Source organism: Phoca vitulina, unplaced genomic scaffold, assembly GCF_004348235.1.
Source record: "Phoca vitulina isolate PV1807 unplaced genomic scaffold, GSC_HSeal_1.0 scaffold210, whole genome shotgun sequence".
Lineage (NCBI taxonomy): Eukaryota > Metazoa > Chordata > Mammalia > Carnivora > Phocidae > Phoca > Phoca vitulina.
This window is the reverse complement of record NW_022589908.1, coordinates 127-25,674: the sequence shown is the minus strand read 5'-3', so window position 1 is coordinate 25,674 and position 25,548 is coordinate 127. Positions and strand designations below refer to the sequence as shown.

Here is a 25,548-nt window from a genome sequence, read left to right as displayed (position 1 = left end):
CCCAAAGTCTAAAAAGTATGCCCATGTTTGTAGACGTACTGAGAGAAACATACCCCACTCCTTGGTGCACATTTCCACTCAAATTCAAACACATATAGCCATATAGTAGACACACACACATGACTTTCAATGAGGTTCTATGACACAAAATAAATACATGGAGAGAGGAAGGACCTGTAAACCTAAAACTCTATTTGAGTCCTATGTCTAATATAATGTCCTAAATCCACAGATTTAGAATGATAGATTTCAGTGCTCTAATAAGATTGTGTTTTTTCTTCTGTCATTCATCATCCCCATGCCTCACCACCTTACATACACCACACATCCACCCCAGCCTCTCATTTAAGAAGTTGACTAGAGGATTCTTAGGATAACAAAGATTTTGAGAGTTCATTGTGTACATTTCCCTGTTTCTGTGCAGAAGCCCATCTGAGACATTCCACACCCAAGTGAGACAGCCATGCGCTCGGCCAGAGAGCCTGCGCCCTCCCATCTCCCATGGTCACGCTCTAATCTCAGAAAATTCTTCCTCATGTTCAATCTCCATCTGTTTCCCTTTAATACTGGCCTCTATTTATCACCCATTCTTATAGGGGATGAGGCACACAAACCCTCGAAAGCCTAAGAAAATTCTTGCATGCCCACCTGGTAACATCGTTCTATTGCCCATCAGTCCAGGTCTCTGGAATTATAGGTCTCATATAGTTTGTGATTAACCCATTAAAAATCATCAGAAGATCTCTTAAAAAGCATTAATTTGGTCCCTACCAGGGTGTAACCCCTCATGTAGACATCTGGTCTCTCCTGAAGCATTTGAAAGATGAAAGTATCCTAATTTCCAGGACAGATAGTTAAGAACTATTTCATCCCCCAACCTCCAGAGCCTCCTCAATTAGTGTCATCACTTTATCACTCATTTGATTAAGGGACAGTATAGCCCTGATGCGGGGCATGACTAATATGACCTCCCCAGTCCCTTTCAGGCTATCATATGAAGTAGGGGTAACAGAATTTGCAGCAGTCCCCACCCCCCAATGCTTGCACCATGGGAGCCCCTGAGGACCAGGCAGACTTGAGCGAGGGCACCGCCGGCTTTTTCCCACAGTGGGCAGAGTGCTAAACCCTGCCATAGTGACTGGTGAGGGAGGCCTGAGGACAGGAGGGCAGTCAGACCCCACACTTCTCCCTCTTCCCCAAATTCAACTTCCCAGCCTAAGCCCCTCCTCTTATGCTCCCAATTCCAAAGTTTCCACACCTTCCATGGTGCTCATCTGAGGCCAGACACCTATCATCAATCATCACAGGCCCGTGCTTCTCAAACCTGAAAGAGCATACAAATCCCTTGGGAGCCTGTTAAAAATGCAGATTCTGATTCAGCACATCTGCATTGGGGCCTGAGATTCTGTATTTCTAAGACACTCCCACGTGATACCCTCGCTGCTGGTCCATGGACCATACTTTGAAGAGCAGGACCTACATGACTGTAGCAGTTGCTACAACTGTCTCCCAGGAAGAGTCTATCTGTCTGAGAATCATATCTCATCCCTTCCTGATTCAGGAATCTCACTCCATGGTACAGTACACAATACAAACCTCGCTCATAAATTACCTTCAAATGTGAAAACACACATCCCTCACAAGAGTCCCATTCTTTCATGAATCTACAGTTGTATCTCGACACCAGAAAAACAAATAATCCGATTAAAAGATGGGCAGAGACCTGAATATTTATCTATAGAAGACATACAGATGGCCAAGAGACACATGAAAAAATGCTTAACATCACTAATCATCAGGGAAATACAAATTAAAACTGCAATCAGATATCACTTTATACCTGTCAGGATGGCTAAAATCAAAGAGACATGAAATAGAAGTGTTGGCGAAGATATGGAGAAAAAGGAATCCTCATGCACTGTTGGTGGGAATGTCAACTGCGCATGCATTGTGAAAAACAGCATGGCGATTCCTCAAAAAATTTAAAACAGAACAACCATATGATCCAGTAATTCTGCTACTGTGTATTTTCTTAGGTAATCTCTACAGCCAATGTGGGACTCAAACTCACCAGCCTGATATCAAGAGTCATGCTCTACTGACTGAGCCAGCTAGGCACCTCCTTCACTAGTGGATATTTAACCAAAGAAAAGGAAAATACTTTTTCAATTTTAATACTAATTTTGTAAAAGCCAGCGAGCAGCTATAGACACAATTGAAAAGCAGAACGTAAAAAAAAAGGGAAAAAGAGCAAAGACACATCCTTCACCATACCTTAAATACAGAGCTCTATTAGTGTTCCCCCAATAATATCTCAAAGGAGACCTAGATTTCCATACACTCAAGAGTACTCCCCATTATTGTGCAGGGGAACCAGACTGCATTCAGGTGTGATGATGTCAAACCAAATATGTACAGGCACTGCTGAGTTCAAGGTCTACAGTTTGGGCCCTTAAGTGGGGTTAAGGGCCCAGGCTGTGCCAGATCCCATACCCGAAGTAGAGAGCAAACCCAATAAGCATCCAGACACCAAATTGGGCCCAGGTGGCAGCTGTCATCTGCATCATAAAGTAAACATTCACAAAGATGCTCAGGAGTGGGAGGAGAGGCACAGCAGGGACCTTAAAGTGAAGGGGAGTGGAGCTCTGTGGCTGTCTCCAGATGACCCCAGTGATCCCAGTGATGAGCACCAGGAGCAGCACAACCACTGTGATCGGCGCTGGGTCTCCAGAGAGCAGACCTGGCCACTGGGCCAGCACCAGGCAGAGAAGAGTCAGCAGCAGAACAAGCAGTGAGGAGCAAACATAGACAACCCGGCCAGAGAGTGGAGTGGGGGTGGGGCTGCCTGGAAAGAATAGTCCCTGTAGAGTCAGCTTCTCTGCTGCAGGGCCGTTCTCCTCCTGCACTTCATTTCCCAAATTCTCCTCCTGCACCTGTGCTTCATTTTCTTCATTCGTCCACTCAGGCTGATACCTGATGATGAGAACACAAAAAGCTACCAGGGAATAAGATGTCAGGGTCCCAATTGACCTGAGGTCCAGAAGATCAGTAAGTCCAAAGAAGAATGCCATGATTGCTGCAGTACTGACAAAGATCACAGTGGTCAGGATGTGGCCATATGTGCTGAAAAGGATCCTGGCAAGAACAGGGAACAGGAGACCGTCCTTTGCCATCCTACATATCATCCCACGTATGGGCAATGTAAAGTTCAAATAACTGCCAATAACACTACAGAAAATCGAAAAAGCTACAACATAATAGGCAGGGGCCCAGCCAATATGGAGAAATACCTCAGGCAAGGTGCTCCCAGGTTGAAGCTGGTAGTAAGGCACCATGAGTGTAAGTGCCGCAGAGACACCAAAATACACCAAAAAGCAGATGAGCAGTGAAATCACAATGCCCTTGGGGATGGAACGCTGGGGAGTCTGGGCTTCCTTAACTCTGGTAACAATACTGTCGAAGCCTATAAAAGCATAGAAACAGGTAGCTGCTCCACGGAGAATCCCCTCAAAGCCAAAAGGCACAAATCCACCAGAGCCCATAGGGCCCAAGCTAAAGGTGTCATTGAGTCCAGCCTTTACATAGTCCTCTTCTGTGAGGTTCCAGTTGTGCAGGTCCCCCTTCATGAAGCCAGAGATGATGACAAAACTGAGAACCAAAAGTTTTACCAATGTAAGCAGTTTGAAAATTATGTAGTAGTCACGATACAGCAGATATTGAATTTCTATGATAAACAACAGTAGGATCATAGCAAAGTATCCTAGATTGTCTGCAATGACTTGGGGAACATGTTGTGAGATGCTCTCATGCAGGGTCACAGAGATCCGGTTCCCATACAAGATGTCAAAAGTTAAGGTCCAGGCCTTCATCACAATAACTCCATCAGCAACAAGGGAGATGATAAGGCTCCAGCCAGTGATGAAAGCCCAGAGTTCACCCATAGTGACATAGGTGTAGAGATACGCAGAGCCAGAACGGGGAAGCCGGGCACCAAACTCTGCATAGCACAGCCCAGCCAACAACGATGTCAGGCCCGCCACCAAAAAGCAGATCACAATGGATGGTCCTGCTTGATTACTGGCCACCTCAGTAGCCAAGAAATACACACCAATACCCACTGTGTGGCCCACACCAAGGGCCACAAAGTCCAGAGTGCTCAGTTTTATGCCAGAGTTAAAGTAATACACGTTTTTCTCCAGCGGACGTCTGCGTACCAGCTTTTGACCAAATCTGCGAAGTGCCTGACGTAGCATTCTAGCTGGAACTGAGAAGATTCTAAGGATCAGAGAGCTGTAGCAAGCCCAGGGAGCCAAGAGTGTTGGATCTGGTTCAGTGAGGCTGAGTTAAGCCAGGTTGGGTTGGGGCTGCTGAGGTCCGTTGCTCAGGCTTCAGAGCTGCTGCTTCATATTTCTTCTGGTACATGCTATCCTTCCATAATGCCTAGGGAAACAAATGTTTACTGAACAATGGTAAATGGTTCAACCAACCAATTGAAACTCAAAAGTCACATGTAACTTGTTGCAGCCCAAGTATCACAGAAACTGACACCAAGAGACATCATAGAAAAATCAATCCTACTTCCCCCCCCAAAAAAAGGTACCAAATACCTCCCAACATTCAATTTTTTCTTTTAATTTTATTTTTCAGTAGGCTCAATGCCCAGCAAGGAGCCCAACATGGGGCCCTAACTCACAACCCTAATATGAAGACCTGAGCCGATATCAAGAGTTGACTCTCAACTGACTGAGCCACCCAGGCACCCCAACATTCCCTTTTTTCCATACAATGTGACATAATCCCTTTTGTATTCATAAGTCATATAGCTTCATGTACCAATTAGATGGTTAGACACAACATGATATGAATGTATTGTGCAAGAATTCACAGGTAGGATGTGTGTGCGGTGCTTGACTGTGAGTTTTGACACATTCATTCATGGACTAGAGGGCTTCATTGCAATTAGAGACCCATTTTTTAATATATCATCAGAGTTTAAAATACAAATATTGGTCTCTCAGTCTTGAAACTCTTAGCCCCCAAATCTGCTACCCAAGGTCAGATGGCAATTTGGTCCCCTTTTTCCTCAGTCTGCATCATCCATTCAGCTGTGCAGATAACCAAGAATGTACAGTCGACCCCTTCCCTTTCCCCACCTAGGCCCACAGGCGCGCTGTGAACAGAGAGGAGGGAGAAAGGGGCAGGACCTTCATAACCACCTGCAAGAAGGAGAGGACCAGGCTGTATGGGAAGGAAACACTGGAGAAATGGGGGCAGCAGCCAACCCAGGGTCCATGACTGAGAAGGGAGAGGAGCCAGAAAAGCTATTTTGTGAATTTTGACATTCAATACACCTCACCCAAAGCAACCAGGTAAAAATTCACTACCTTTTTTTATGAAAGTGTGATGGGTATGAAGAGAAAGTGTGATGGGTAGGGAGAAAAGAAATGAGTCACCTAGCTCAGTAGTTCACAACCAAGACAATTCCTTCTGTCCCCTCCCTCTCTGGGTTCCAGGAGAGAAGGTGAGCGCACTTCTGCAGACAGTCTCCTCACTGGCCACACTGTGCTCTCTACACACCCTGAGCCATCTGGGATGTCAGCTGCCAGGGCCTGGAGAATCTGCCCTGCTCTGTGAGCCTGTATTAAAACACTCACTTGTGACCCCCTATGAATTTTTCACAAGGAGTTATTTTTAACTCAAACTGCTGCTGAATGTTTTCTTAATGAAAGAATCCTGCATGCAGTTCCATCTTCCCCCTTCTCCCCTGCTGCTATTCAAATGGCTCGCTCCACAAGGGGAACAAGGCTTTGGATGAACAATTCACAGTAATGCCCAGAAATGAGAAGTGCACAACAGAGAGAACAAAGTTATGCAGCCCCCACTCTCCTTCCTACTCAGCCTTTGGTTTTGAGAAAATTTTAGGAAATGCTGTCAGAGGTTTTTAAAGACAGAAAAATCAGTCAAAATTGGAAAGTCTACTCTATAGATGATCAAAAGGAACCCTTGGGTTATGGGCCAGACCTTCTGTCTATAAATCCATCTAGAGTCCTTATTTGCCACTCACCAGTTCCAATGTTATGATTTACCAACAAGCACACAAGATAAGGAGGGTGAATTCTTAACTTATGGAATCTTTCTACACTATTTGAGGTGTCCCCGACCCATGACCAGGCTTCAAACCCTTCCGTGGTTCCACACTGCCCTTCCTTCATAGACCTTCCTTCCTTCCTTCATAATCTGACCTGTGCTTATTCCTCCAGCCTCATCCCCTGCCCAGTTCCTGCTCCAGCTGCGAAATTCGACATTCACCCTGTTCCCCTGCCTCTACTGCCCCCTTGGCCCCTTCACTTAGCTACCCCCACTTCTCATTCAGTTCCCAGCTCCGCAGTTGCTTTCCCAGGAAGCCTCCCCTGACCCTTATGCTGCCCTTCCCATGTGCTCTCCTAGCACCCGGCTTCCGCCATGTGCCACTGATCCTAATGTATCCAAATTCCAGGTCAGCTGCCTGTCTCCTCCATTAGCCTGTGAGTTAGGTGCTCAATAAATATTTGTTGAATAAATGACCATGCTGAGAAGAGAAACCTGAAAGAGGCCATAATCCAGAATTCCTATCTACTGGTCATGGAGATAGATAGATACTTTGTAGCCAAGCAACCTTTATAAACCTGGCTCAGGTAAAGGCATACGTGGTATTACCTTCCTTGTGGAAGGCGAGCAAAATGGATAGTGGGAAGGAAAAACCAACTGTGATAAAACCTTGACCATACATCATTCATGGCAGGTAAAAACCACACATAAGTGATAAGAATTGTTTGCCTTTGAGGACACTTGTTTAAAAATACAGGCAATGAACCACCCACGCCCAGTTAGAGAATCCCTACTTTTTTGAAGGCATCGTGCTCAAGCCCTATAATCCAGGTAGGATGTCCTAAGGCGGAGGTTCTCACTTCAGGGGACAGAGGGAGGCATAACGAAGACACCTGGGCACATTTTCAAACTTCAGATCTTCTCCCTCTGGAGATTCTTGTCCACTAGCCCTGCACTTCCCATGATTGTTCTAAACCATCCTAACTGACAAGAAATTGTCCTCAAGTTCAAGGGGAAGAGAATCTAAAAGCTTCCTTCACAGGAAGACAGTACAGTTTACTAGTTAGGAGTAAGGCTCTACAGGTAGACTGTTCAGGTTCAAATCGCACCTCAACCTCCCACCTGGTGACTCTGGACAAATTAGTTCACCTCTTGGGGCTTTAGTTGTCACAACAGTCAAATGGGAGTAAAAGTAGCTACCTCACAGGGCAGCTATGAGGAGTAAGGGAAATGATGTCTGTATAGCACTTAGCTCAAAGCGTAGCAAACAATATGGATTTAATATTATCTACCTAGTACTTAATATTGAAATCATTGAAAATCAATCAGTCTTTATAAATGTGCAGGCTCAAAATCATCCATTAAAACTCGAGCTTGTTAGCCAACCCTCATGAGACAATGAAAACAGTTTTATTCCATATGGTTCACCTTGAAATGCTAAGGACTCTAATTAGACACTCTCATCCATGCTGGTGCTAACACATGAGGGGGTCCTAGGCTTACTGTGGTAGACCAGGCATCGAGAAATGCAGGGCTCAATATAATAATAATAATAATAATTATTATTATTATTATTATTATCTTTGTCTACAGATGCCCCATCTGGAACAGGCAGTGCTGGGTACTATAGAGATAAGATCAATGAACACTATGTCAGAAATTCTGGATGTGAGCCTTGGCCCTTCCTTGTGACTACATGAACTTGGGTAATTTGCTTAATCTCTCTAAGCCTCAGTCTCTTCTTCCACTGGGAACCTTACTTGACCTCCCTCACTGGGTCAACATGAGAATTCAATAAGAAGAGACAAACTATCACACACTGCTGGTGGGAGCGTCACTGGGGACCACCCTGAAGCGCAATCTTTGTGGAATTAAGAATGCACACACAATTGGGCACTATAGTTGTTGAATGGGTGAATGTATCTAAAACCAATGTAGAACATGGACTGGAAGAACACTTGTTAAATATACTGAAGTAAGTGCCTCCAGTGAGGAGGGGAAATGAGAATAGAGATAAGAATGAAAGGGGAAAATAAAATGCATTGAAAAGGGGCCTGGGAGGCGAACCATGAGAGACTATGGACTCTAAAAAACAAACTGAGGGTTCTAGAGGGGAGGGGGGTGGGGGGATGGGTTAGCTTGGTGATGGGTATTAAAGAGGGCACATTCTGCATGGAGCACTGGGTGTTATAGGCAAACAATGAATCATGGAACACTACATCAAAAACTAATGATGTAATGTATGGTGATTAACATAACATGATAGAAAAAAAAGAAAAAGAAAAAGAAAAGGGGCCTGACAGAAAGCAATGGTGCAAACACACCATGACTGAGGGAGGGACTGACTCCACTCTGTGCACTGCAGGTTCAACACAGGATTGCAGGAGATAATGTTGTGAGAGCACCTGGTACAGAGCCTGATAAATGACAGGGTCTCAGTTGATTTAAACTGAAGGGGAACCAGAATCCTGTAATCACCAGGATATGGAGAATACAAAGAAAGAACCTACTAGTTCCCTCTGAACCCATTTCCCTTTTCCCAATTCTTCTCCTCCAGCCCCTTCAACTGTCTTTGGAGGCTCCTGTAGTTGGCACTAAGGATGCTTCTGCCACGTTTCTCTCTCTGGGGAACCACCCCAGCAACCACCTCTCAACAAAGACACAACAGTGGTTCTTCATATTTGTTGAGTCACAGACCCACCTGAGGTTGGTCACCTCAAAAAAAAATGTCATACACTCTTCTGAAGTCCATCTATGGACCCTGAGCAGGAATCCCAGAGGAGGACCATCTGAATGGCAGTGTGGGATAAGGGTTGCATGATAATTTCTGTTTTCCTCAACTGTGTTGTGCAGGGTGATCCTTGTGCTCTTTCCACTTTTACCGAAGATGAGGGACAGTGGGCCTACAGACAAAGTAAGAAGATACCAGAGATGCAACCCAAAAAACAAAACATCTGGGAATTAAATAATCATGTTTTATGACTCCACAGGAGCAGGCAGAACAAACAAATGAACATCAACCAAACATATAGAAGAGAAAGCAAATCCATGATTGGGAATCCTGAGAGAGCCTACCAGAAATCCAGCCTATAACAAAAAAGAGAACATTGTCCTCAAACACCATGTCCAGAAATGCCCTTTTTCTGTGCAATAATCTGCAATTATTCCAATGGTTTATATTCAGCAGACTCTCCGACCCAGCTGTCAAAGCCCCGCCCTAATTCTCCCCCTACCCTCAGATACATCACCTCCTTCCCAACTCAGCTCTTCATATCCTGACTTACCCTTTCTGGGATGAGCCTTTGGCCTGGGTAAGTTACCTGCCCTGCCTGGGATGCCCTCCTCACTCACGTGCAGTCTTGACCCTCTAGCTCTTCTCAGCCCTATTCTACAACCTTTCCCCACTCCGCATCTAGGAAGCCTTTCCTAAGCCATCCCGACTGATCCACAACTCCAACCTTCCTCCCCTTCCCACCAGCACTCACAGCCTGTCCTGATGGTCAGCTGAAACTAATTTTCCCTTTCTATCTGGTGGTGTCTTGGGTGTGTCACTTAAATTCCTTTATAGTCTAAAAGCTTCTGGAAGGCTGGGCCAGGATCTATATGCCTCCTCATTCTGGATTCCACACTTCCTTTTTTTTTTTTAATATTTTATTTATTTATTTGCCAGAGGGAGAGAGAGAGCGCGCACACAAGCAGGGGGGAGCGGCAGGCAGAGGGAGAAGCAGGCTCCCCACTGAGCAAGGAGCCCGATGTGGGTGGGACTCAATCCCAGGACCCTGGGATCATGACCTGAGCCGAAGGCAGACGCTTAACCGAGACTGAGCCACCCAGGCGTCCCTGGATTCCACACTTCCATCTCCAACCCTCACTACACAAGACAAGGATCTGCTCATAATTGTAGCAAGCAACCAAAAGAGGCATTTAGGACAGAGAAAATGAATATATAGCTGTATTGATTAGCTACTATATCTTGAGATTCCTAGAAGAAGGGTTTTTTTGTTTTGCTTTTTGGAATGAGAATGAACTATTGGGACTTCATCAAGTTAAAAAGTTTCTGCACAGCAAAGGAAAGAATCAACAAAACTAAAAGACATAGGTCGCCTGGGTGGCTTAGTTGGTTAAGTGGCTGCCTTCCGCTCTGGTCATGATCTCAAGATCCTGGGATCAAGTCCGGCATCAGTCTCCCTGCTCAGTGGAGAGTCTGTTTCTCCCTCTGCCCCTCCTTGCCCAACTTGTGCGCTCCGCCCCCCTCAGTCTCTCAAATAAATGAATAAAGCCTTAAAAAAAAAAAAAAAAAAACTAAAAGACAATCTATGGAGGGGCGCCTGGGTAGCTCAGTTGGTTAAACCGCTGCCTTCAGCTCAGGTCATGACTCCAGAGTCCTAGAGTCGAGCCCCGCATCGGGCTCCCTGCTCGTGCAGGAAGCCTGCTTCTCCCTCTGCCTGCCGCTCCCCCTGCTTGTGCTCTTTCTCCCTCTCTCGTTATCTATCTCTCTGTGTCAAATAAATAAATAAAATCTTTATTAAAAAAATAAATAAATAAAAGACAATCTACGGAATGGGAGAAGATATTTACAAAGGACATATCTGATATCTGGGTTAGTATCCAAAATCTACAGAGAACTTCTCAAACCTCAACACCCGAAAAATAAATAATCCAGTTAAGAAATCGGCAGAAGACATGAACAGACATTTTTCCAAAGAAGACATCCAGATGGCTAAAAGACACATGAAATGATGCTCAACATCACTCATCATCAGTGAATTACAAATCAAAACCACGATGAGATACCACCTCACACCTGTCAGAATGGCTAAAATTAACTACACAGAAAACAACTGGTGTTGCCTAGGATGTGGAGAAAGGGGAACCCTCTTGCACTGTCGGTGTGAATGCAAACTGGTGCAACCACTCTGGAGAACAGTATGGAGGTTCCTCAAAAAGTTAACAATAGAACTACCCTTCTACCCAGCAATTGTACTACTAGATATTTACCAAAGGATAAAAAAATACTGACTCGAAGGGGAACATGCACCCTGATGTTTATAGCAGTATTATCAACAATAGCCAAATTATGGAAAGAGTCCAAATGTCCATCAACTGAAAAATGGATTAAGAAGATGTGTGTATATATATACACAATGGAATATTACTCCAACATCAAAAAGAATGGAATCTTGCCATTTGCAACAATGTGGATGGAACTAGAGCATATTATGCTAAGGGAAATAAATCAGTCAGAGAAAGACAAATACTGGGGCACTTGGATGGCTCAGTCGTTAAGCGTCTGCCTTCGGCTCAGGTCATGAACCCAGGGTCCCGGGATCGAGCCCCACATTGGGCTCCCTGCTCCGCGGGGGTCTGCTTCTCCCTCCCTTATACTTATAAGATATAAGTAACCCAAGGAAAGACAAATACTTTATGTGATTTCACTCATATGTGGGATTTAACAAACAAAACAGATGAACATAGAGGAAGGGAAGGAAAAATAAAATAAGATGAAAACAGAGCGGCAAACCATAAGAGACTTTTTTTTTTTTAAGATTTTATTTATTTATTTGACAGAGAGAGAGAGCGAGAGAGGGAACACAAGCAGGGGGAGTGGGAGAGGGAGAAGCAGGCCTCCCGCAGAGCAGGGAGCCCGATGACGGGCTCGATCCCGGGACCCTGGGATCATGACCTGAGCTGAAGGCAGACGCTTAACGACTGAGCCACCCAGGCGCCCCACCATAAGAGACTCTTAATAGTAGAGAACAAACTGAAGGTTGCTGGAGGGAGGTGGGTGGGGGATGGGCTAAAGGGATGATGGGTTTTAAGGAGGGCTCTTGTGATGAGCCCTGGGTGTTAGATGTAAGTGATGAATCACTAAATTCTACACCTGAAACCAATTTTACCATATGTGTTAACTAACTAGAATTTAAATAAGAACTTGAAATAAAAAATGATCAGTCTACAAAACAGGTTTCCACAGATAGTTGACTTTCTATAAAACAATTGACCTGTGCTGTTCAAAACTGTCAATGTCAGGAATGGCAGGCTGAGGAACTGTTGTGGATTAAAGGAGAATAAAGAGAAATGACAGAGATGCAATGCAGAGCCCTGGATTGCACCTGGATCAGGGAGAAAAATTTTAGGATAAAAAATAAGGAAATTAGTAAACTTTGAATCAGACCATATTTCATACACACACACACACACACACACATTGGAGAGAGCAAGCAACTGTGCCAAAATAGTAACAACTGCTCAATCTCATTGAAAGATAAAGGAGTGTTAATACTACTATTCTTAAAACTTTCTGTAGGTTTGATATTTATCAACCTAAAAAGGTAGGAGGAAAACAACAATGTCCCAGTAGTAAAGGTTATGGTTTCTCCTTCCCTAAATGTCCTTTATAAACAAGCTTGCCATCACTTTTGGTTAGAACAAAATTCCACCCAGAATGATCTAGCCCCAAATCAGGAACATTAGACCAGAGGAGTGGGTGGGAAGATAGAACTCCTTTGTCTTTGATTTACAACCAAAACTGTCAGCAAGAAAACTGCCTGGAAAGAAACCACGTTGGCTCATGTTAGTATGGTTATAACAACTCCATATTTTTATTGTCATTTTGTGGGACTACCACAAACTAATACACCAAGGCCCTAGGCCTGAACTCTAAGAGGCGAACAGGTACAAAGCCTGGAGGCAGAGAAAAATGGTTTCTGGCAAATAGGGGTACCATATATATGTGCAAGACTTAGGGCTACATGGACAGAGGAGTGAAAAAGAATTTGATGAGCTGCAAGTAATGCACAGATGTTATTGCATTAACCTGCATAACAACCCAAGGACATAAGTATTATTCCACTTTACAGACTGAGAGCTTAGACAACTGCCCCAAGCTCATAGCCAGTACAAAGAAAAGCTGGAATTTCAACCTGGTCCTTTGTTTCTTCAAAGACCATGTTCTTTCTCCTGCAGCACCCTATCTCCACAAAGAGTTAAGACTACAGGGCATGGCTAATAAAGGACTATTTGAACCAGTTCTCATATTTGTGCCTAGGTCACTTTCTGCCGATGTCATCCATTTCCTCCCAAATAGACACTGATGGGCCAAAGCTAGAAGTACTGCGATCATTAAATCGGAGCTCTATTTAAACTGTTTCCTGCTAGAATCCAAACCTAATCTTGGGCCTAAATGTCTCCAGACCATCTGTTTAGATGTCAATAAAGATTCCAAAGCATCCCTGTACCTATTCCAATAGTTCCCAGATACGATTTTACATGTAATTGTAATTCCTGCCCACAACTTTAGCCCATTTCCTTTTGCTTGGCTTTTAGTGTAAATACAGCATAAAAGATCTCTAGAACCAAAAAGAAGAATGAAAACCCATGTTCAGTGCATTTAAGGAGTGCTAGACTAAAAAATGAAACCTTGATTCTCACTGTGTAAAAAAAGATGGGGAGGGGGAGCAAGCATTTTCTAAAATGGGAGCCCAATGGCAGGAAGATGGTTGCAATCTCCCTGACAATGTGGATGCCTCCAGGTTTGGTCTTCCCAAACCTCAGCCATCATCCAAGGCTTCCAGATGCTGCCTGTATATACTATTAGGAAACATCTGTCACAAAGGACAGCCCCAACTGGGACAAAGGGGGGTAGGAAGGCAGATAGATGGTGCCAGCTTAATGAGGATAGTTCAACAAAACTTTTTTTAAAAAAGATTTTTTATGTATTTATTTGACAGAGAGAAAGTGAGAGAGCACAAGTGGGGGGAGGGGGGAGAGGCAGAGGGAGAAGCAGACTCTCCACTGAACAGGGATCCTGAGGTTGGGCTGGATCCTAGGACCCTGAGATCATGACCCGAGCTGAAGGCAGACGCTTAACCAACTGAGCCATCCAGGCACCCCAACAAAACATCTTTTTAAGCCTTCTAATTCCCTTGGCCTTTTGCTCCCTAGACTTGGCTGCCAATCATGAGCAGACTTGGAATGTTTGCCAGAGAATGGCAATGTCCTCTATATCCTTAACCCAGAAAAACCAGTACCAGAATAATGTCAGCTCGCCAGTCATCCAAAATATGATTAACTCCCTTCCAGAGCTAAAATGCCAGAGTGATGCTGGTAATAGGACTTCAGCTATGTAAGACTGATCATTCTGGCTTGGTTATTGTTGACAACCAGACACTTGGCCTAGTAAAATATAAAAAAAAAAAAAATGGGCATTGGTGTTTCCCATTGTGACCCTCGTCTGTGACTAGCTCAGAGCTTGCGGCACCTAGAGCATTGTTAATATTTATTAATCACCCATGGGTATAAGCACAAAGGCCAGTGGACATCAGACATCAGTACAGACCTCTCGGTCTGTTTTAGATCTCTTCATTATTATTTTTTTTAAGTAGGCTCCATGCCTAGCATGGAGCCCAACGTGGGGCTTGAACTTACCACCCTGAGATCAAGACGTGAGCTGAGATCAAGTGTTGGGACACTTAAACCGACTGAGCCACCAAGGCACCCCTTATTTTTTTAAAGTTATTAATGAATATGGACATGAGATAAGGAATAATGGGTATTCTGAACATGCTATTACTATAGGAAGATCAACAGAGAAGATAAAGGATTGCCTTTACGCTTTAATTTCAAATGGAAAAAAAAACAAATATGTTCAGAAAAAAGGGGATTGACAAAGCTGCCTCTAAGGTTCCTGACTTTATTCAGGGAAATTGCATATAAATTTGGAACAAATCTAAGAAACTACAACTGAACTCATTGATATCAGATATTTGTAGTTTGCCAACCTAGTCCTAAATTCAATTCAACTGACATGAAATCACTTAGACACTTAGCACTGTGTCCACACTAGACCTCTATCTAGTAGGTTCCTACAGTTTACAAACACTGCATATCCACAGTCAGCCTTCTGCCATACTTCCTGGTCCACCCTCTCGGTCCATAAATTGGTAACTCGGAACAATGAGATCCTCTCAGCTCTCACTTAGATTCACCCAACAGCCATATGAGAGTGCTGCCCTTCCTTGAAGCAGGATAAAGCCCTAAATCACATTCTTCCTGACTACTACACTGCCCCAGATAACTGAAGTGTGAGTGCTCTCTACCTTCCTTCTGGAAAATGACACTTTCCTCAAGTCTTAAAAAGAACCACACACAAACCCCCCCACCGCCCAATACACACACACTCCCAACCAACCTGCAGTTTCCTGCTCTCTATTCAGTCAAAACCTCTAAGATTATATTTCTGTCTTTCTTTTCACTGTTCGTCTACCACTTACGCCTACCATTAACCTCTTCCATGGCTCCTGCTTCAACAGGACAAATCTTTACCCACACATGCACATCTTGCTGGCATTAACATCAGCCCTCAAACGGACTGAACCTCTCTGCCTAGAACACACTCTTTCCAAACCCTGTTCAACAGGACCCTCCTTCCCCAAGCTTTCTCTAGAGAGAAATATCTGATCTCTCTAGTATGCTCTCCTTGTCCCCTGCTCTCCCCCTCATTAATGTTCAGAGGCATAACTCAGGGCCTAGAACTTTGCACTGGGAGCAATCACTGTTAGGGAAGAAGGCAGGAGTAGCAGGTGATGAGGTGGAGCCCAGGAGCAGAGCTTCTGCCTGATGACACTTTCAGCTTGCCTTTCCTTCCCCAGCTGAAGCCTGAGGTACAGAGTTAACTGGCCACAGCCAAGGAAGTACCCCCAGGATTTATAGCCCAGCTTGGCGATGTCAGAGATCTGACACAAGAACTGAGGTCCATGTCTCTTTCACCACATCAAAGTGAAAGTACAAGGGAAGTAACCCAAGTCAGTTCAGACAAAGTGCATTATCTGTGACATTTATGATTTGCTCCATTGTCATCCCCTTGACGTGTGACAACTGAAAAGACAACACAGAGTTTTATTACTTTCACTGCTTTACTTTATTTGGAGAAATGCCGTTATACAGTAAGCTCCCAGAAGAAAAAAAAATTCTCTATTTGCTACCATTTTTCCTTACTATCTTCAGATTCCCACACAGATGGGTTCAGTATACTTTGGGTTGGGTCTAAAGTGAGAAATTGGATGGCCCCTCGAGTAGGAACCACAAAAAGTTTCTAAGTGAGAAAGACTGGATTCAATCTATGAAAGTTCAGATTTCAACTAAGTATAAATGAATACAAAGGCAAATTCTAAATAGAAAATTCAGGCACCACACTGATTCTTTGTGCAAAAGAACTCATCCAAAAGCAACATTTTATTTCCCCTAAATTATCAACACCACCACTATTACCCCCAAATCATCATGCACTCAGTTACACACAGTGCAAGACAATGGTGGCAAATAGAGAATTCCCCTCTCTGGGAACTTACAATTAAGGGCATTTCAGGAACACCTGCCTACCTGCCAAAATAAATAAAGGTACATGAACTATGAACCAGGAAGGGTATTCCTCAATCAGAAATGAACAGTCAAGGCAAAGGCATGTCAAGATCCCAGATGGCTTCCTAGTTGATGGAAGATAAGAGTAGGAAGGACCCCATTTTCCAGTGTTGGCAAGACTGAGTGAGAATCTTCTATGCACTGTGGGTCAGCCTGAGAAGTCTGCATGGAAGAGGTGTAAATACCCCATCTTGACATTGTGTATAAATGTCTCCCAGGGAAACATCAGTTCAAGCTACATCTTCAGCTTGGGCCATGATCCAATAAATAGATCCTCTTTTAGGCCGTCCTTCCCTGCCCTACCACCAAGAACACAAACTCCAACACACCTTGAACTAATAAATACAGTTTGCCCAGCTAGACAGATCCAGGTAAATATATGCTACAGATATTGATACAGATGTAGATACTAAGATATAATATTAATAATAATTAATAGCAGTAATTCTCAGTCTTGGTCTGTGCAGAAAAGGCCAGTAGAGCAAAACCACTGCCGTAGTAATAAATGTGTAACTTCTCTCCTGGGGAAAGAAAAGGGAAGGTCAGATAGTTTCCCTGAAAAGTTGAAAAGAAAGCTGAAGTAACCAAATTCAGCTCATACCAAAGAAAAATAAATATCCTAACTTATCTCCCAGGAGTCTTCTGAGAACTTCACCAAATGGATCACTTACAGGCATCCTCCCACCTATGATCTTACTTTGTACTGTATTCTGTTTGCATGTTACTTGGAAGAAGCCCTTTGTCTCCCTTTCTAAAATAAAACCTCCTCAAGGTAGAACCTGCTTCATGTTTTCTCAATGAGGATAGAAATCCTAATTCTGCAAGTAAATATTACTAGGTGCAACCAAGACTTGAATTTGAAGGTATGCCTCCCCCAAAAAAACCTGCTCATGAGACCAAGAGGAAACACAGCCACTTCCTCCAACTCACCTACCTACCCTACCACCCCCAGCACTACACCTCCCAAATCCCATCCCAGTCTGGCAGAGGCTGAATTCCAAATCAGTGAAAACCCATCCTGATGCAGACTAACACACACCAGACCAACTGTACGTAGACTGAAATCTACATAAATGGAGACCAAAACTATTTTGCTTCCTTCCCACAATATCTCTGGAGTCCCGGCAACATGCACACCCTACACTAGTAAAATTACACCATTATTTGGGTAAACAAGCAGATAACCAGCGATTCACTAGAGGTTGTATAGACTCCATATTGTCTAGTATCATCCTGGGATGGTTGTGAACAGGTGCTTTTTCTTAGTCCCTCTGGGATAACTGCAGAGAAGACAGAGTTAAATGTAACCTTCCTCATTCATGATTTGGCACATTGACAGGTTCAGTTTCAGTCAGATTCTAGCTTTCGAAATTCTTAACATTCCTATCACAACAAAACAAGATGGTCAATTTGACAAATCAGAAAAGCCTGAGCTTCTGCTTCTAGAGGTCTTCAGAAACTAGATGGGCTACCAGGAAGAAATCAGAATGAGAATTTCTGAACAGGAATCAGAAAGAGACCTGGGAAAGCCAGGAAGGGCGTGCAATTAAGGGATTAGAAAGTGATATGATACATTGATGTCAACAGTGAAAATCGATTTTTCTACTTCCCCATACAATTCTCTACTCTCCTTTACTCAACCCTGAATCCTATCAACACAGAACACCTAAGAAAAGTCCTCAGGAGATGGTTGCCTGGGTGGCTCAGTTGGTTAAGCATCTAACTCTTGGTTTGGGCTAAGGTCACGTTCTCAGGGTCATGGGATGGAGCCCTGTGTCAGGCCCCACCCTGGGCATAGAGACTGCTTAAGATCCTCTCTCTCTCCCCACCCCCCCCCCAGCCACTTCCCCTTTCTCCGCTTCCCTGTGCACTCTCTCTCTTAAAAAGAAAAAAAAAAGAAAAGTCCTCAGGAGAAAGCAGTAGAAGGAAATCCATCTGCCTGTCCACCTGATTTTCCAAACTACAGCTATGACGTAGAATAGCCTTTGTCTAAAATGAGCACTGATCCACACCTACTTTTTCCAAGAATCTTGACTAAACAGCTTTGTTTTTTCCCCTAAATATTTCCTTTCCTTGTAAGCAGAGAATCTAGAAATCCATCCAGTGGTCCCATCTATCACTATACTCTGTCTCCATTTTAGACTAGCAGTTGTGATTGTCAGAGCCCACGGCTCCTTCTTCCGTGTACCTCCTCCCAATACACATCCTCAGTAATAGACTGCACACTAGGTGGCCTATGTAAGGCCAACTATCTCTCTGGTTATCTTCCTTCACATCTTCCAATGTGTCCTTCTGTCCTACCATGTAAGTACTTGGCTGTCTCTCTGTCCTTTCTCACCAAACTGTCCTTGGTTCCTCTCATAGCCCTAGGTGGCTGCTCCACACCACCACCATCTCCCATTGAGTGTTAATTGGCTTTGCTTTGTTCATTACATTTGTATCTTTGGGGTAAATACCCAGTAGTGCAATTGCTAGGTCCTAGGGTAGCTCTATTTTCAACTTTTTGAAGAACCTCCATACTGTCGTCCAGAGTGGCTGCACCAGCTTGCATTCCCACCAACAGTGTAGGAGGGTGCCCTTTTCTCCACATCCTCACCAACATCTGTTCTTTCCTGACTTGCTAATTTTAGCCATTCTGACTGGCGTAAGATGGTATCTCATTGTGGTCTTGATTTCTATTTCCCTGATGCTGAGTGATGTGGAGCATTTTTTCATGTGTCTGTTGGCCATTTGGATGTCTTCTTGGGAGAAATGTCTGTTCATGTCTTCTGCCCATTCCTTCACCGGATTATCTGTTCTTTGGGTGTTGAGTTTGAGAAGCCCTTTATAGATCTTGGATACTAACCCGTTATCTGATAAGACATTTGCAAATATCTTCTCCCATTCTGTCGGTTTTCTTTTGGTTTTGTCAACCGTTTCTTTTGCTGTGCAAAAGCTTTTTATCTTGAGTCCCAATAGTTCATTTTTGCTTTGTTTCCGTTGCCTTTGGAGCAGTATCTAGCAAAAGTTCCTGTGGCCGAGGGCACAGAGTTTGCTGCCTGTGTTCTCCTCAAGGATTTTGATGGATTCCTGTCTCACATTTAGGTCTTTCATCCATTTTCAGTCTATTTCTGTGTATGGCACAAGGAAATGGTCCAGTTTCATTCTTCTGCATGTGGATGTCCAATTTTCCCAACACCATTTGTTGAAGAGACTGTCTTTTTTCCATCGGCTATTCTTTCCCGCTTTGTCAAAGATTAGTTGACCACAGAATTGAGGATCCATTTCTGGGTTTTCTATTCTGTTCCATTGATCTATGTGTCTCTTTTTGTGCCAGTACCATACTGTCTTGATGATTACAGCTTTGTAATAGAGCTTGAAGTCTGGAATTGTCATGCCACCAGTTTTGGTTTCATTTTCAACATTCCCTTGGCTATCTGGGGTCTTTTCTAGTTCCAAACAAATTATATATATATATATATATATATATATATATATATATATATATATATTCAGACTTAGAAATTGGCTACATTAAACTATTAAATAGAATCCATGACTGTTGGGAGGAAAACAAAGCCATTGCCTTGGAAACAGTTATATTTATGTTTATATAACATAAACACTATATATCAAATACAACTATTTAACATCTTAATCAGATCTAGACATAAAGACAGACATGCAGATATAGATCCAGATGTGGACATACATATGGATACATACAGGTGATAAGTTAGTCTGCGTAGCGGCCTACTTCTTGCTCACTGCTAAGCAACCTCAATATAGAAAGGGTAGCAAATTGAAATCTGTGTCTAACAAAATATGTCATGCCCTCTCACGAAGTAAATTCACAAAAAGATAAATATGGCTTAGATATGCAACATGAACTGACATCAGTTGTGGTCAGGAATGGCATAAGGAAATCAAACTATCAGCAAGGTCCCCAAATTATAAATCACATCATTCCTACAGCAAAATGTTGCAGATTAATCACAGTGAGAAATGCCACAATAAATCACTGAATTCTTTTGAAATAAAAGTGATTTGTTTGACTCTGCAAATGATATAAAATATTCCCTTCACTTCTGTACACTTTCAAACAGCACCCTGAAAGGAAATCCAAGATAAGCAATAGGAATAAATACAGCTTGAAGATACAACAGGAGTGAATCAAATGTTTCTGTCCTTAGGTAATAAATAAAGTATAAGGGGGCTAGGTTAGGATTATTTTCAGCAATAAGCACAGAAAACTAGTAGTGGCTTAAACATACAGAGATTTATTTGTCTCAGGAAACAAGAGGCCTGGAGGTAGGCAACCCAGAGTCTTAAAAGGGTCTCAATTAAGTCTTAGAGAAGGGTCTTTCCATCTCTCCCCTGCACATCATTAGCAAATAGATCTTCATCTTCATACTCCTGATCTCATGGTTGCAAGACGGTTGCTCTACCCCTAATCTCACATCCACATTCCAGACAGGAAAAAGGAGAAAGAAAAGGAGGAACTAGCAGTACTTGTATCAGGAGAACAAAGGTTTCCTAAATCCCTGGCTGATTTCTACTTACTCGGTGGCCAGAACGGTGTCCTGTGGCCACCTCACCAGCAAAACGGTATGGAAAGACAGAGATTTTTAGGTAGCACATTGCTGATTTAAACAAAATTAGGATTCTCTTAGTAAAGAAGAAGGGAAGAACGTATATTCAATAGGCATCAAGGAGCAGATGTGTTAAAAAGGCAGTATAGCAAAGGAAGAGAACTTCACAGACAAGAGAGTTTTGAGAAATGAGTGCATTTAGGGGCAGGCAAAAGCAAGTGGATCATCGTAGGACAGAGAGCAAAAGGACCCAGAGAAGTAAAATGAAAATAGGAATATTGTTAAAAGAGTTACTTATGTTTTGCAATAGGATTAGGTTTGTATAATTTTTTGACACATTTCTAAATTACCTTTTAATGTGAAGAAGATCATTACATTATGATTCTGTAAGCCATCTGATAATTGACATTAATATTCCTTCTCAAATGGAGCACTGGGGCGCCTGGGTGGCTCAGTCGTTAAGCGTCTGCCTTCGGCTCAGGTCATGATCCCAGGGTCCTGGGATCGAGCCTCACACTGGGCTCCCTGCTCAGCAGGAAGCCTGCTTCTCCCTCTCCCAATCCCCCTGCTTGTGTTCCCTCTCTCGCTGTGTCTCTCTCTGTCAAATAAATAAATAAAATCTTAAAAAAAAAAAAAATGGAGCACTGATATATACCAAAAAAAAAAAAAAAATAGTGTAGGTTCCTGGGGCAGATGGCTGGAGCTAAAGAAAGGAGGAAATAAATGGGTGTCCAGTTCTCTACAAACACCAGACACTGTAACTGTTCTATAACTGGTAATACATTAGATTACTTCAAACATGTCAAAAAGTGAATCATTGCACAGCCAGCTGATATGTCCTTAAACAAATGTTTCATCTTTCTGAGGAAAAACTTTTCCTTCTGTGCATGCAATTTCATAGCCACAATAGTAACAACATTTTTTTTTTTTTTTTTTAGTGTTGTATAAAATTTTTTAAACAGCTGTTCTTAAAATGTGACCCATACGGGGCACCTGGGTGGCTGAGTCAGCCAAGCAGCCGACTCCTGATTTCAGCTCAGGTCATGATCTCAAAGTCCTGGGATCAAGCCCCCAGGTCAGGCAACCTGCTCAGCGGGGGGTCGACTTGAGGATTTTCTCTCTCTCCCTCTGTCTTACCCTCCCCCCTTAAATAAACAAACAAACAAACAAATAATCTAAAAGAAAAAGTGACCCTACAATAAATGACCTCACCTGAACCAAACCAAATTGGTTAAACTTGTGTCCCCCAAGTCTAATGGCAAAATGTGAATTTCTTTTCACTTTTACCTTGATGTGTTTGAGTTGGCATGTTCAATGTGAAACATTGTTGCTACCAAATATGATTTCATTGAAGGTCAGCTGGAATTCTAAAGTTTCATGTAAACCTGAAAGTATTTTCAAGACGAAAGAGGAAAAATTTATGTTTAAACTTTCATATAAATCTGTCTCAGGTTAATGTGAACTTAAAAGAACATTAATGGATAAGATAATGCAGTATTTGCAGTATTATTTGAAACAAAATAATTTTTTCTTTTTAAAACAGATAAAATTCTTTGATACAACCTTTCCTTTTTTAAATTCAATTTGCCAACATCTAGTACATCATTAGTTTTTGGTGGTGTTCAATGATTCATTAGTTGTGTATAACACCCAGTGCTCATCACATCACGTGCCCTCCTTAATGTCCATCACCCACTTACCCCATACCCCCCACCCACTTCCCTTTCCACAACTCTGTTTCCTGGCATCAGGTGTCTCTCGTGGTTTGGCTCCCTCTCTTATTTCTTCCCATTCAGTTTTCCCTCCCTTTCCCTACGATCCTCTGCACTATTTCTTATATTCCACATACAAGTGAAACCATATGGTGATTATCTTTCTCTGATTGACTTATTTCACTTAGCATAATACCTATTTCTTTTTTTTAAAAGATTTTATTTATTTATTTGAGAGAGAGAGAATGAGAGACAGAGAGCACGAGAGGGAAGAGGATTGGAGGGAGAAGCAGACCCCCCTGCTGAGCAGGGAGCCCAATGCAGGACTCGATCCCAGGACTCCAGGATCATGACCTGAGCTGAAGGCAGTCGCTTAACCAACTGAGCCACCCAGGCGCCCAGCATAATACCTACTTCTAATGTCAATATTTTATGTCAACTAAAATAAATCAGCCATATCTATTTGATACCAAAATTTAGTCTTTTTCCATTTGGAAGAAAATATGCTTTACCTTTTTTTATACCTTCATTTATTTTACAGGAACTACAAGGGATTTCAATAAACAAAAAGTATAAATACAAAGCGTTACTATTTTCTCTTCCCCAGTATAATAATTAGATGTGGGAAATATTTTATTTATCAGAAAACAATCTGAATTTCTCTTATCTTCAATGTAGGTGATGCTAAAATGTTGCCTTAGACACTAAAATGAAAATAAACATTGATATAATTAAACAATAATTCCACTCCAACGGCCTTTCTCCATTTCTCTGGGAGCTTGAGTTCCAGTCTGTTCTTCTCCTTCCTCTCCCTAAAGGGGTAAGTTTAATAATGTATAGGAGGATCTTGACCCTGGAAAATGAAATCAAAAGTCTTTAGGGGACTTCCAGGCAGTCTCATGCTCCACCTAATTACTAATTCATTCAGGACATCTACAGTGAGCACTCACTACTAACTGAAGATTGTGGATACAAAGGGAGTCTAGTAATAATCCCTGAGATTAAGGAGTTCACAATAGTGGGGGTGAGGGTCAGGTGGGGTAGCAGGTAGTTTTAAAATAAGGTGATAGGGGCGCCTGGGTGGCTCAGTAGGTTAAGCAGCTGCCTTTGGCCCAGGTCGTGATTCCAGGGGCCTGGGATTGAGTCCCACATCGGGCTCACTGCTTAGCGGGGAGCCTGCTTCTCCCTCTCCCTCTACCTGCCGCTCCCCCTGCTTGTACTCTCTCTCTCTAATAAAAAATAAAAAATCTTTTAAAAAAAATTAAATAAATAAATAAATAAAATAAGGTATATAAGTCTAAATTCAGGGGATGACAAGTTGCTATTGGAACATATAGAGAGGACACTCAGCTCAATCTTAAGGATATTCTATAAAGCTTCTTAGGGGAGGTGATGGCTGGTTGAACCCAAAGGTCAGTGAGGATTTAGCTCGGGAAAATTAGTTGGAAGAAGTGCATCATAGACAAAGTTATGTGGAAATGCTCAGAAAAGAAAGAACATGCCATATCCTAACAGAAAACAGAGACCAGCCTTGAAAATACCCCGAGCAGAGAAAATCACTTTAGTCATACAAAGCTTACTTTAGCTTATGTTGTAAGACTAACTTCACCTGGATAATTACTTGTGTATACCTCTGGAAAACATCAGCAAAAACAGTTTCCCAAAGTTGATATGAGGTAACCACTAACCAATTCCCTACCGCTTAAGAAAACGTTAATATTCTAATCACTGTGAAGAGGAAAGAGTCACTGACGTCTTACTCTCTAAGCTGCTTTGTAACAACATACCCCTGATCCTCATTCCCTGTTCTGGCTTGAGTGCACCTGCTTCCCCAGCTGTTCTTTGGTGGGTGCACAACAGACTTTTACTAATTACTACTTCGGTGACTCTTTGGTTTTCCTTCTGCTATTTCTGAACTTTTGACAGCACCCACAGCAAATATTTCACGAAGTCACAGCCAGTCATTCACACTGGAGTAAATGCCACTGAGGTACCACAGGCTAAATCAGACACACGTCCCCCTCTCTCCACCACCTGCGTCTAGAAAACAACAGCAATGTAATAATACCCTCCACTATGCTTATGCGTCCCCCGACGGTGACTGCCAAATACAGACTCTGGTAACCAAGCTTCCTGCATAGAAAAGCCTGGAGATAAAAAGAGAGGGGTAGGCAGTCCGACGTGCCCCTAAAGGACCAAGTTCCATCAGAGATGGGCGAGGATTAACGCCCGTTTCTCTCCTGCCAATATATTGGTGAACGGAAGTGATCCGCGACAGACCGGCCGCACCCTCAGGAAGGAAAAGAAAAAATTAGCCCTTCCAAAGCAGATTTACCCCAGAACCTCTCCCCAAGGGGTTAAAGAACCCCTTCACCCCACTCCAGCCCAGCCGCCTCTCTCTCTGACCTCAGAGCGCCGGCCCTCGGGACGACTACTTACACTTTTCAGCCGCTCTCCAATGAGAACTTCCCGCCACCAGTCTCTCCTTCTTCTCCAGCGGCGAGCGGGGTAGGTCTCCTCAACCAACCGCAAGTAACACGCTTCTCTAATTGGTGGAGGGGTGTGGCCACGATGTGCGTCACCGAACAAGACTACGGGTGACTGGGCAATATTGGGGGCGGGCTTAGCCAATGGGAAGCGGTTTTGAAGCGGGGGTAGGAGCGTGTTTCGGGAAAACCCGTGGGCTCTCGCCGGGGCTGTTTCCCGGCTTCTTTTTTAAAACTCCGGACTTTGGTTCACGCCCTGGGCGCCCCGAGGTG

At 43.2% G+C, this 25,548-nt stretch overlaps 1 protein-coding gene across 2 annotated transcripts; it reads right to left on the bottom strand.

Annotated features, from left to right (window-relative positions):
* Positions 1 to 2,197: 2,197 nt before the first annotated feature.
* On the bottom strand, positions 2,198 to 25,309 carry LOC116629038 (cationic amino acid transporter 3-like). 2 transcript variants are annotated; one of them, XM_032399325.1, is made up of 3 exons: positions 25,229 to 25,282; positions 22,365 to 22,462; positions 2,198 to 4,440 (listed from the first exon to the last, which is right to left on the bottom strand). In XM_032399325.1, the coding sequence occupies exon 3, from the start codon at positions 4,251 to 4,253 to the stop codon at positions 2,463 to 2,465; it is 1,791 nt and encodes a 596-aa protein (XP_032255216.1). In that variant the 5' UTR covers positions 4,254 to 4,440; positions 22,365 to 22,462; positions 25,229 to 25,282; the 3' UTR covers positions 2,198 to 2,462. The 2 variants fall into 2 exon arrangements, with proteins under 2 accessions (XP_032255216.1, XP_032255215.1); XM_032399324.1 differs by lacking the exon at positions 22,365 to 22,462 and having other exon boundaries at positions 25,229 to 25,309.
* Positions 25,310 to 25,548: the final 239 nt, after the last annotated feature.

Coding starts and splice junctions, on each gene's coding strand:
- LOC116629038 (XM_032399324.1), bottom strand. CDS start 4,253: ATGCTACGTCAGGCACTTCGCAGATTTGGTCAAAAGCTGGTACGCAGA.